The 14,457-nt window shown below is 34.7% G+C and overlaps 1 protein-coding gene across 1 annotated transcript in view; it reads left to right on the forward strand.

Annotated features, from left to right (window-relative positions):
- The window catches only part of LOC132123067 (endoplasmic reticulum metallopeptidase 1-like), a 32,654-nt gene that overhangs the window by 16,056 nt on the left and 2,141 nt on the right, over positions 1-14,457 (forward strand). The window contains exons 8-14 of the mRNA XM_059533591.1: positions 3,047-3,263; positions 3,851-4,124; positions 9,886-10,060; positions 11,147-11,337; positions 11,463-11,615; positions 13,210-13,385; positions 13,491-13,606. Coding sequence (XP_059389574.1) covers positions 3,047-3,263; positions 3,851-4,124; positions 9,886-10,060; positions 11,147-11,337; positions 11,463-11,615; positions 13,210-13,385; positions 13,491-13,606 — 1,302 coding nt within the window. The remainder of the gene's footprint in view (positions 1-3,046; positions 3,264-3,850; positions 4,125-9,885; positions 10,061-11,146; positions 11,338-11,462; positions 11,616-13,209; positions 13,386-13,490; positions 13,607-14,457) is intronic.

Raw genomic sequence — 14,457 nt, forward strand, 5'->3', positions numbered from 1 at the left:
TTTTGAACGAATAGATTGAATAAAAGGCTTCTTTATTAACACAATGAAATACCTCCACCTAGTGGTGATATTACTTTCATAATTCAAGTTTCATTTTCATTTCATATTTTTTTTCATATTTCTGTATTAAAAATGTTGTATAAAACATTAATCTTAAATCATTATACATTTGTAATTGCTATGTAAATGCACATACAGCTGTCTGTTCAGCAGTAAACTGTAAATACATCTATAAAAGTATCTTCAGACACAAGGTTTATATCTCTGAATACTGATTAAATTGCTAACAGACTATTGTCATATTATTCTAATGTTTTTTATGTAAAAATTTAACATTGAATATGACATACAAAAGGTAAAATGTAAAATGTAAAAAAAACAAAAAAAAAACAACAACAACTGAAAATCAGGTGCCCCTTATGGGAAAGTTAATTTCTGACACTGATCTATGGTTTATTGTTCGAAGTGTTATTTCAGGGTTTTGATATGTTCTTATAACTCAAATGAGTTTACATTCAAATCATGATGTCGAATTCACATTTCACTAAATTCAATCACTGGAACAAGCACTCTGACGAACCATTAGTCCCATGCTAGTGGGAAAACAACCTATGATTTCCGAAATTTGCATAAAGTGCTCTATGAATAAAACTCAAAATAGAAAAATAATATATGTGCTAGTTTCTATTCATATCTGTCATTTTATTTAAGTTCCCCCATAGTTTAAAATGCAGCATATTGTCTAAAACAAAAGTTATGACTACATGTTCACATAAATTGATAGCGGTTTGCGCTTCACTACATTAGGCTATATTCTCCCCGCGTTGCAGTTCGTTGCGCAGCTTTGCCAGACAGATTTTGATAGGTGGGTACTATAATAAAACAGCCGAGTGCCAAAGGACCAAAATGATGAAGAGAAAGAGATAAAATATAGTAGAAATAAACGCGTTAAGAATCCGTAGGACTCTTATTATGTTTTTAGGACTATCATTATGTTGTAATGTTTGGTTGACCAATCAGCGGAGGGGGATGTTTCATTACCGCCCAGATGTAGGGATCGAATATTCAAGTTGTTTATTCGTTTTCTGTCCCTGAAAGTAAAAACGAAAACACGAAGCCGAAGTCTTGATTTTTCGTTTTGTTTGGACAAATAAAAAAAAGAAAAATATGCAGTTTTTTTCATTTTTCAGATTTCAATATTAAATTTAAAAACGAATTATACAAAGGTACACGGACCATTATGTTTTAATGTAATCATTGCTTGACCTGAATCACTGAACTCATTTACAGTCTGTTTTCGCAGGAAAACTTCCATTATCGATTATAACAGCTTTGAATCCAAAATGAACATCGCTTGTTATTTTTTATCTTCCTAATTTATGAACAAAGTAAAGAAACCTGAACTCAGGCATTCAGGACACTGCATGAAAATTATTTCATACAACTTGATTGCTTTTGCTGTGGTCTTTCTGTATGTTATAACTCAGTTACCACAGCCACACAAAATCTGAAGTTAATAACTGAAGGGTCAAGATCCAAACTAAAGCAAACACTGACCACTATAATGGTGACATACAAATTGTGATTTTCTCGTTTGGTGATTCTGCTTGTTAACATCAAGTGTCTTCAATAATGGTCAATCATAACTCAATTAACTTTAATTATCTCATTAACTTCAACGCTGCTTCAGTGTTACTTTTAACACTGCTTCAGAGTTTATATCTGTCCACACTCAGAGTGTTAAATTAACACTGGGGATTTTGCTGTGTACACCATCACGCCCCTGAGCACACAAATTGGCACAAATGCATTTGCTATTTAAACAACACGGCACAGAACACAAAAATGCGAACTGCATCAGGCTTAAATTTACAAAAATACTTGCTCCGTGCCTTGTGCCACATTGTGCCAGGTGTATGATAGGGCCCGAAGCCTCCCGTCTATTTCTTTTGTCAAAAGAGTGGCTTTCATCCAAGAATATTCCTTCCGTACTGTCTGTAATAAGCTTGCTCCTAAATTCATTGGCCTGTTTACAATTACCAAGATTTTGAGCCTGGTGGCAGTTTGCCTCAAACTAGAGAATTAATCCCACTTTCCATGTTTCTAAATTAAAGGCAGTTTTTCATTCTACCATTAATCCTTTGTTTTGCAGTCTCTGTTCATCTGAGATCTGTTCGATTGCCTTGCTTTCTCTTCACTATTGTTGTACATAAACTGTGCATCACTTGCAACTGGAATTTCAGTTCATTCCATAACAATACAGAGTGAGAGAAAATCAGACCCAAGATGAGCTGCACCACTCTTATTACACACACACACTATTTACACATGCACATGTAGTGATTTCAAGGTTAGATAGCCTCAAACGGGGCACCACTAAATGTTGTTGTTGTAGATCTAAGTAGCACCACCAGTGTAATGGCTTTGGCTTAAATATTAATATTAATATTTAGTTTAGGTTATTCTGTTTTATGGGGCACCAGCCAGAAAATTCATCTTGACAGCAAAGAGTAGTCATGGAAAATTGTTGAATGGATAAGAATTACATAAATGAATGTAAGTTGTAGTCAGTTAATTAACTTGACGGAGCTCAAACTCAAAACACAACAGCAACAAACAGGAAGTGATGTGCAGGAAGTTTGTTAAATGTATTAATAAAAATTAATGAACAAAATAAATAATACATTAGCCTAATGAGTAAGTAAACAGTCTTCCATTCATCTGATGTGCGACACGTTTGTTTGCACGACCTCTTGTAAACCTGGCTTGTCCATATAGAGCCAGTGCTGTGTGTCTTATTATATTTATTATAATTCTCCGTGGATCAGACATCACTGCTACTATAATGCATGAGTTAACCATCATTTAGCTTATGTGTTGACATTTAAAGTTTGGTTCAACTGTAAATGTTTACAGCTATATGTCTGAGCACCTTAAAACTGAAGCGTGAAGTCAAATTGTGTTTTATACCAACAGATGGATAGATACTGCATATGTATCAGTTTTTTTTGAGAATGATGGACTTCCTGTTTATCTCTGTTGCCAGGCGACAACATCCTGTCTCTCCTTAAGCACTTGGTGATGTCTGAAGAACTGGCGGATTCCTCTAAGTATCGCCGTGGTAACATGGTGTTCTTTGACATACTGGGAGTGATGCTGGTGGTGTATCCCACTCATGTCGGCACCATCATCAACTATGTGGTGGCCGTCGCCACGATGATCTACCTGGGCACCAAATGCATTTTGACCCGCAGAGTGGGTACGTGATGGTTAATATGTGTTTAATCTCATTACTAACTACAAATCACTAATTGTGTCTGATTTTTTTTCATGTTATCATGGTTTATTTAGAAAGATCATTAATGGCCATTTTTAAAAAGAACTATTCTTGGGAAATTTCTGATTTACAATCAAACATATGGAGGCTTATATAATTGCTATATTTTGTAATATTGATAATATTCATCATACTTATTAAATATTATATAAATTGTATTTTATAAATTATATTTTAGTAAAATATTGTTAAAGTATTTTATATATTTATTTGAAGTTCCTGAGTGTTTATGATTATTTTAATATCTACTGCGAGTTTACCAATAAAATAGCCTTTGCTGCTGAAATGATGTTCACACACACACACACACACACACACACATATATATATATATATATATATATATGTGTGTGTATATATATTTATATATTTATGTGTGTGTGTATATATATTTATATATTTATATATTTATGTATATATTTATGTATATATATTTATGTATGTATATATTAATGCCAAACCAGTGTAATTTTTTAATAATTAAAAATAATATTTATTTATTTTCCAAATCAGATCTTTCTGCCCTTTCTGTGACATGAGTGTTTTGACACGTAACATGCTCTGTGCAGCTGGACGGTACATATGTGAGCTGGTGTGTGCAGCGTGTGTGCTCATCTTGAGCTGGATCTTCACTCTGTTGACGGTTATGTTTGTGGCTTTGCTCGTCAAGTTGACGGGCCGCTCCATGTTCTGGTACAGTCACTTTTACGCGGCCATCTCTCTGTATGGATCTGTTGCTGTTGGCATTATCGTGCTGATCCACACCCTGGCCAAGACCCAGTGCAGGGTGAGTGATGGGACAACACACCCACAAATTACTGACACATGAATTCATCTGCTATGATTTCAGCTGACTAAAGTTACAGATCTGATGGAGAAAGGAATAGCTTTAGCTCGGAGTAATGGTCGTGCTGAAAGAAAAGGTGAATTGCTGAGCTGCTTTTCCAACATTGGGCCAAATGCATAACACGATTACAAACTGTTCCTGGCCCAGAACTATCCCGGAATGCTGCCCTGTGCTGGTGGAATGCATGTAGTGATGTCACCAGATGGGATCGGTCAGTTGTTTGTTGTCTGGTTGCCAGCTTCTCTGTAACTTGCTAAATGCACAGTTTGGCCCAATGGTGGAATAGCGGCTAGACACTACCCCAACCCACACCTGGACAGACAGCTTTATCCAGCAATTATAAAGACCTTTCAGCACTGCACCCACTGCTCCAAACTGTAGATACCCGTGCTTGATCTGTGACTCTTTTACAACTGAACTGATGTAAACATAAACATACTATTTTATGACAAAGTACACAGCAAAATCCCCAGTGTTAATTTAACACTCTGAGTGTGGACACATATAAACACTGAAGCAGTTTTAAAAGTAACACTGAAGCAGAGTTGAAGTTAATGAGATAATTAAGAAGTTAATTGAGTTATGATTGACCATTATTGAAGACACCTGATGTTAACAAGCAGACTCACCAAACAAGAAAATCACAATTTTGTGTCACCATTATAGTGGTCAGTGTTTGCTTTTTAAACTTAAAATGTGTCAAGCCAAGAGCTAAAGTCATCAGGTGTTGATGATTATGTTTTAATGTAATCGTAGCTTGAACTTATTTATTGAACTCATTTACAGTTTCTTCTCTAAGATTATCAGTCATTATTGATTGTAACAGCTTTGATTCCACAATGAAAGAGTTTGTATTTTCTATACATTTTGTAGCCATCTCTTGCAAGCAATTCAGATTTTTTTTTTATTAGAGAGTTTTAATTTTAGGCACACAAAGATAACAAGAATCAGTGTATGAATCTCAACAACGGTGACAAACAGCATTTTCAGATAAACCGATCTACTCTGAACATCACAAAACTAGATAAAAATAAATTAACATAAAAACAGCAAAAATAAAATATAGTTAGAATAAAAAGTTAAAAAGACAGTTCAGCTCATAATTTATTCATGCTGCAATGCATGATGGGAGCCGTGGATGATTTTCTATTGTCTACAACATGTTTTTTTGATGGTCACCATTGTTGTGATGCTCACACTGATTCTTGATGTCTGTGTGTCTAAACTAATGATTTTTTCATTATGTAGAACTAACTTTTAAAAACATTTCATATTATGGCCAAAATGCTGGATCACTTTTTTCCACCTAATTTATGCACACAGTAAATAAACCTGAATTCAGGCATTCAGGTCCAGTCCAGACCACAATCAATACCATAAGATTGCCTTTGCTGTGGTTGGTCTGTATGTTATAATTCAGTTACCACAGTCACACAAAATCTAAAGTTAATAACTGAAGGGTCAAGATCCCAACTAAAGCAAACACTGACCACTATAATGGTGACACACAAATTGTGATTTTCTCGTTTGGTGAGTCTGCTTGTTAACATCAGGTGTCTTCAATAATGGTCAATCATAGCTCAATTAATTTCTTAATTATCTCATTAATTTCAACTCTGCTTCAGTGTTACTTTTAACACTGCTTCAGTGCTTATATGAGTCCACACTCAGAGTGTTAAATTACCACTGGGGATTTTGCAGTGTAGCTTTATTTAAACAAACAATAGTTTTATGCCCAATCAGTAGAATTATTGAAATAAATTACATTTATCTTTTATTTCAAATTACATTTGTATATTTATTTATGTATATTAATGCATTTTTAATTAATCGTGTTATCACTGATATCTAACATGCTGGCTATGAGTTACATAAAATTACAAGTGTTCTTATGGGTTCCAGTGTGTTCATATAGTCAGCTGATGTTACCATCACACACAGCTGTGTGTTAAAAGGATTTTCCCTAGAACTTGTTTTAAAACAAACATATACTTACTGCTCATGGGTCCCTCATTGCAATTTAATGATAATATATGTAACATTTATCATAATGTTCACATTTTTATAGGACTGAAGCTAAAAATACACAAAATTTGTGTTTATTATCTCTCTATTTTTGTAAAATATTTTTAAGTTAGGCGTTTAACTAAAACCATGTCAGATGGTAATCAACAAGAAACACTTTCATTCTTAATTATCTTCCCTATAATTTCCCCAAAATATTAATGTGACAGGGTGTGACGGGGTTGAAGTCTGTAACACATTTGAAAGGATATATTCCCTTCTATTTAAATTTTTGGTTTTGTTGCTCTCTAATATTGTCCCCTTGTTTCTGGGTCAACATACCTGCATGCCCACTACTGTCTTTCTGTTGAAAATGTGGGCGCAATATATGATTTATTATGCTTGTCAAAGTTTAAGGGGACACATTATATCAAAACTCCTTTTTATAACAAAAATATGAGTTGTCGTAGTTTTGGTAAGTACCGAAACTATGGCTTGTTTAAGTTAAATTTAAGACATTATTTTATGCAAAAAAAAAAAAAAAAAATTTATATATATATATATATATATATATATATATATATATATATATATATATATATATATATATATATATATATATATATATATATATATTAAAATGCAATAATTATATTTATGCATTACAATGGGCATACCAAAAGTATCATGAAAAGATTCTAACAATTAATTTTGGTGAACCACCACTTTAGAAACTCTGGTGGATTGAAATATTACTGATTCTCAGAATTGACCCCATTGCGTTCACATGCTAAACACATACATCTGTCATTGGCTACAAAGCTCAACCCTGCAGAAACCTGGTGTAAATAGTAATGCTCTTCACAGACTGCTTACACACACTCACAGGAAAATTTTAAAGGGGTCATATGACGCTGTTAAAAAGAACATTGATTTGTGTATTTGGTGTAATGCAATGTGTTTATGCGGTTTAAGGTTATTATTTTCCATAAAATATACATTATTGTTGCTCTTCTATGCCCCACCTTTCTGAAACCTGTCGATTTTTACAAAGCTCATCGTTCACTGATTAGCCAGCTATTCAGTGCATTGTGATTGGCTGAATACCTCAAGCGTGAGACAGAAATGTTACACCCCTTACCATACTGTGATGACGTGTCCCAGCAAGACCAGACAAAACCAATAAAACCCATTACAAACCAGACATTAGTTGCATCCAGACAGGACATAATTACTGATTATAATGACTTATACTGTCTTTTTGCGTGTTGCGTATCTCATTGTGTAACCATAAAACTGCAATGTTTAATGTTATGTAAATCTTCCCACACAGTGACGTAGACGTGGGGGCAGGCACGTGCACACATAGACATGAAAGGGGGCTTGAGCACCTGCCCTTTTTATTCCTGGAGAGAAAGTGCCCTTTTTTCTGGGATGCTTTTTTTATTTTTGAAAAATAATATATATTTCTGTTTGCACACAGCTTCCCTGTCAAACAAATATATTTATTGAATTATAGTATCTAAATATCAGGTCAGGAGTTCTGAAGCGCTCCCTCTGCCTCTCCCCCGATTGTTAAACCCGATTGTATTGCTTCCGCTAAAGAAAATAGTCCGCTCCGTCTCTATGTTTAGAATCCTATGAGTCCATAGCAACGCTCTGTTTTTCATGGCAACGGTCTGTTATACTCCGCACAACGGTCTGTTGGTTATATCAGACAGCATTCTACATTGGAATTCAACCAAGCCATGTAATAAAATAAGTTAATAAAATAAGCATATATCACCACCAGGTGATATGCTTTAGTTATTTTGTTTATCCTATTTACCTGCATTTCCCTGTCAATTAGATGCAAATGTGCGCATTTTAACTAGTTGCCGCCTAATTTGCATACAGAACGTCCCCAGTTATTGACTTACATCAAGAGTCTTTCCCCCTGAAATTTAGAAATCTAAACTGGTGAATTTAGAAGAAATCTACAGATGCAAACAGATGGAGGATACACTCTAAACAATGTAGTAAATCTGAGTAATTGCATCTGGTACATTAATAAATAAAACTGAGTAGAAATAAGTTAACATTAAACTTTAAAAATAACAATATTTATAAATTAACTATTTAAGTAATTTAACTTTTTTTATTTCCTCGAAACCTTTATAAAATAGTATTCCATACCACCACAAATACATACATGACATTGGCTTTTATTGAATTTTTACTCAATTATTTTGGTAAGTTTAATTTTAAAGTGTTATGTATTCTGATAACACCAAAATAATTAAAACGATGTAGTGCCTTGTGCAAAAATAAACAAATTATTAGTAAAACACGCCCCTCTGTTTGATGCAGTTATTTAGGTTATTCTAAATATGAAGAGTTCAGATGAAGTGCCATCTGAAATTTCCTTCAATAATGATAATTTTTATCAAGCTTGTATGTTTATGTTCACTTATTTCACATTACTGGCAATGAAAATGACCTATTAATTGTCATTTAAGTTAAATTACTGAACTTAAATACGAGCTTGAAAAAAAAAAGCTCATAAGAAAATTTCAGATGGCACTTAGAGGCTTTTGCATCTGAACTCTTCATATATACTTGAAACTAGTAGCATAGAAAATGTTTTCACATTGTGGAATGCTTTCCTTTGCTGCTCTATAAACCTAGTGAATACTAAGGAGACCATGGTTTCTGTGAACTGATTATTTTGTAGACATCTTTTGAAAATGAAACAATTGCGTGAGTTTGAGGAAGATAAAATTAACTTTTTAAGTTATTTTTTTTTTAAAGGAAGTCAGAGTTGCGTTTATATATATATATATATATATATATATATATATATATATATATATATATATATATACTTTTTTGTTTAAAAAAAAACAAAAAACAAAACAAAAAACCTAATTATGAGAAGTGCCCTTTATTTCACTTGAGCCCCTGCCCCTCAAAATGTCTGTGCACGTCCCTGCGTGGGGGCATGATAGAATGAGACGTTTTAGGAAGGAGTGGTTGACTCTTAACTTTTATAAAGGATTTGAGACTGTATTCCTTGTTACAGATCTTCCTTATGCACCAAGAGCTTGTAACACTCCAAAGGGAAAAAATGAAATCGCCTCATATGACCCCTTTATAGCAACAACTACTGCAGATTGGCAGATAACATCATATTAGATGGACAAAAATCGTTCAATGCAAGAAAAACCCTAGAATATAGTCTATGTGCCCGACTAAGCAAGTGAGAGGCGACAGTGACCATGTTTATATGTGAACATGAACATCCTTGTTGATCCTGGAACAACATTCCAATCAACCAATCAGAATTGAGATATAACTTTTCAGGAAATATCTGTTTTAGGCTTACAGTCAGGTTTAGGTGCTTCTACACACTTGTTAATCAGCTATCATTTCCCACTGATTTTAGGAATAAATTATGAGAAGGGTTAGGTTTAGGGGTAGGGATTGGGCATAAGTCTACATTTTTGGACAGTAAAGTTGATCTACGAACATGTCTTACTTGGCAAAATCACGGCGATAGTTTTCATGGTGTGTGTGTTTGTTCACTACTCACTGCTGCTGTGTGTGTGGACTTGGATGGGGTAAATGCAGAGTATGAGACACTATACTTGGCCAAACATTACATCACTCAAATCAGCTGAGCTATCTGTGTGTGTGTGTGTGTGTGTGTGTGGTTCAGAGCGCAGTTCGTATGGATCTGGCCGAGCTCTTCTTTGACGTCAATCTGCTGTTGTGGTGTTGTGTGCTGCTCTTCCTCACTTCCCGCGGCTGGTGTTCAGCATATGTGCCCATGATGATGGTGGTGTTCCCGCTCATCAGCAAACTGCTGCTCAGTAAGCACTTCAGAGCCAGAGGTCAGAGTTCACACCACACACACCCAATTCACATTCACTCATCCTGTCTCTCTATGAGTCCAGTACTGATTGTTCTTATTATTATAATTTTTTTTTCCTGTAGTATATTTTGCCTGTATGCATATATATAAGTTAAAATTATTTTTAAAGTGCCCCTATTTTGAGTTTGTTTTAATTACCTTTCGCACGGTGTGTAATGTAGGTATTGTAAATATTCTGCTAAGTTGTGAAGCTAAAATTGCATCATAAATAAAGTTCTTCTCTCGCAAAATAAAGAGTTGACTCAGAACCACTGAAACAAGTTGTTTTAAATTCGAATCCCATTTTCATGAAGTTCATACATCACAAATTATGACATTTGCATAATACATTCTGTGTGGACATCCCACAAACACATCCGCTGTAGCTCGTTTGTGTGGATAACAGTGTCAGGAAGATGCTGTGCTCTGCGCTGTGAAAGTGAACCTGGTTTATTTTCACTTCCAAAGGCTGTGAAGAATCAGTGGTTTTGTGTTGTGTGCACATTCACTGCAGCTATAGGTCTCCAGTTAACTCATGTTATAGTTCTGCTAATCAGCTGTGGCCCACTTTTGTCTAGAAATGTGGTGATAAATACTGAATGTCTGTCGTTCTTATTACTTGGAGTCATGATAGAGGATGGGCCTATATGTTGGTTTACAAATCATTTGAAAGTCAAAGAGAAATAAGGTCAAGTTAAATGCATGTTGTAAAGAAAATACAAGTGTTTTTTGACCTTGCATGCATGTAAACTGTTGTTAGGGAACTCCCAAAACCAAATTGTTAACCTTTCAAACAGGGGAATAGCAAATAGCATAATATGAGTGCTTTAATATTTGAAATTACAACTTGACAAAATTATTTTTTATATATTTTTATTAGAACTGGAAAAAATTATAATATGTGTAATAAAACTTGTTTTGCCACTCTCAGGATGGGGTCAAAGAGCAGAAATCAGGGCTGTGAGGTTATCCATGATCTAGTGCCACATGATAGGGCTGATGGTCATTAGTGCTGTCTCAGTGTGTGTGTGTGTGTGTGTGTGTGTGTGTGTGTGTGTGTGTGTAGGAGCGACTATGCTGTACTCTGTCCTGTATCTGATGGGTCTTGCTGTGCCATACATCCACATCATGTTCCTCATCAGAGTGATTTTCGAGGTCTTTACGCCTATTCTGGGCCGCAGCTCACGTGAAACCCCACCCGACTTCACCATGGCGCTACTCGTTACCATGGCAACCATAATTCTGTCTTCCTATTTTGTGAGCCACACAGACAAACTGTAACAGATTCAAACATTCATAATCAAACATCCTAATTCAAGTTCAAATTCAAATGTAAAATTAAACCATCTTATTCCTCCTATTGTCCATCTGTCTCTCTCCAGATTCACTTCGTCTATCTGTCCCGCAATACGAAGTGGACCTTGGCTGTTCTGGGGTCAGTGTTCACGCTGATGTTTGTTCTGGTCTGCTGCGGTCTGTTCTTCCCGTATTCTGCCGACCCGTCCAGCCCACGACCCAAACGCCTCTTTGTCCAGGTACAGCCCTTTACTGCAGGGGTTTTTATACAATAAAATATTTTCCTTACTTGAAATAAAACATTTTCTGAAAATAAGTTTTTCTATATTAATCTAGTTCCCATGGGGGGTATTCAGTAACAGTTAGTTTGAAGGGTCCAGAATTATGCATTGGTTAAGCATGAACAGACTTGTAGTTAATGACTAACTTAACATATACAGTTTAAGGGAATATTAGCCACAGAAGGATCCACATTCCTTCGATAAATAACCAAAATTAAGCAATAAATGACTTTTAGCCATTATTTACAGCTTTGCAGGGCACATATTTCTGTTTAGTAACTGCACTTGGGTATATTCAGTTATTCATCTATGAAGTTAATTGAACAATATGAAGCTATAACTGTTTAATTAGTGCTGGTTTCACAGTTATAAATTGCTAAAATAGTGTAATAAAGACCATTTGGTCTTAAGAGGAAGTTATATCCACATCAATTATTGCACTTTTTGAGTGATATTCAAGTTTTTTGACTAGATTATGGCTAAACTGCCAGTAATACAGCACTAATAAAGACAATTTGACTCCGTTATGAAGTGAAAGTTCAACACAGGGTGTCAAAATCTCTTTACAGTATTTTAGCAATTTATAAGTGTAAAACCATCACTAGTTAAACATAATTACTATCTTCATATTGTTCAGTTAACTTGATAGAAGGTGAATCATTTAAGAATAACTGAGTACATTACTACACAAAAATAATATATGGTTAGCTAAGTTGTAAATAATGGTGAAAAGGTGTTTACTGTACATTCAGTTAATAATTCATTACTACCTTATATATTGCATGATAATTTGCATCCTTCAAATTTGTAAGGGCTAATATGCCCTTACTCTATGTTAAGTTCATCGTTAATTAATAGTGTGTTCATGCTTAACTAATGCATAATTGGTCAGCCTTAAAATGAAGTGTTGCAGAAAAATCATTTTCATTTAGTTGAACATGATGCACTAAAATAACTAAAACTGAAATAAAACATATAATAAATGTTAATGCTTTACAATAAGATATTATTAATTAATAGCAGTTATGCATAAACTAACATGAACTCACAATAAGCAATGCATTCTTACATTTATTCATCTTTTTCAGTGTTAATAAAAGTGTTCAGTGCATTCATTAATGTTAACAGATGCAAGCTTTAATGTTAATGTATTAGTAATTTTTGAGCTTAACATTAATATTCATAAGTGCTGTAGAAGTACCATTCATAGTTAGTTCATGTTAACTAAGGCTGATAACTAATGTTAAACTTTATTGTGAAAAGTGTAACCATAACGAGTTACACACACATATATATATATATATATATATATATATATATATATATATATATATATGTGTGTATCACAAAAAAATAATTCACTGAGCAATAGAGGAGTAATACAGAATAAATCCTTTTTTAAATTGAACCACAAATGTGAAGCACAAATAAAGCACTTTAGAAGTAAGATGTGTCTAAATCTGATGAATCGATCAAATAATTCTTGGCTGAGTTGACTATTGTATTAGTTGTGAGTTCAGCCTTCGTCAGTCAGACGTGTGTGTGTTTCCAGCACATCACACGCAGGTTTCACTCGCTGAACGGATCGCTGCAGAGCTCCGACTCAGGCTTCTGCATCAACAGTCAGGATTACACCGCCATGCAGCACATCACTCCACATATCCCGCAGATCAACGACAACATCTGCACGCGCTGCCAGGATCAGCTGCCCTACTACGGCTTCACAAGGTTCACATGAGTATATGCTGACAGAGGATTGGATGATGTAGCTCATGTACGGGTTCAGCTACCTGAGCCACCGACTAATCCTCAAGATGTCTTTCATTGTTTCAGCAAGAGCTGGTATCTTACGGCTCCTGAAGTCTCTCCTAAAGCTCCGCTGGAGTTCCAGCTCTTATCCAGACAGGAGACTGAACGGGGAACCATTAAAATGACCTTTGAGGTCAAAGGTGAGACTTTAGCCTCACTTTACCATGATCCATTACCATTACCATGAGCAGAGTTGAAGTTAATGAGATAATTAAGAAGTTAATTGAGTTATGATTGCTTGTTAACATCAGGTGTCTTCAATAATGGTCAGAGTCACCAAACGAGAAAATCACAATTTGTGCGTCACCATTATAGTGGTCAGTGTTTGCTTTAGTTGGGATCTTGACCCTTCAGTTATTTACTTTAGACTTTCTGGGCTGTGGTAACTGAATTATAACATACAGACCAGAGTAAAGACAACCATGTGTGCTATTGATTGTGGTTTGAGCTAATTGTCATGGAGTGACCTGAACGCCTGAGTTCAGGTTTCTTTACTGTATACATAAATTAAGTGAAAAAAGTAAGCAATCCAGCATTTTTGGCATATTATGACATGTTTTTAAAAGTTAGTTCTTGATAAAAAATAAAAAAATTCGCTAGTTTAGACAAATAGACATCAAAAATCAGGGTGAGCATCACAACAACGGTGACCATCAAAAAAGCATGTTGTAGCCAATAACAACTCATCCATGGCTCCCATCATGCATTGCGGCATGAATAAATTACGATCTGAACTGTCTTTTCAGCTTTTTATTCTAACTATATTTTATTTTTGCTGTTTTTATGTGGATTTTTAGTATCTAGTTTTGTGATGTTCAGAGTAGATCGGTTTATCTGAAAATGCTGTTTGTCACCGTTGTTGAGATTCATACGCTGATTCTTGTTATCTTTGTCTGCCTAAAATTAAAAATTTTAATAAAAAATAAATAAAAAAGATCAGAATCACTTGCAAGAGATGCCTACAAAACAGCCAGTATAGAGAATACAGAAT

This window comes from Carassius carassius, chromosome 41 (genome assembly GCF_963082965.1).
Source record: "Carassius carassius chromosome 41, fCarCar2.1, whole genome shotgun sequence".
Lineage (NCBI taxonomy): Eukaryota > Metazoa > Chordata > Actinopteri > Cypriniformes > Cyprinidae > Carassius > Carassius carassius.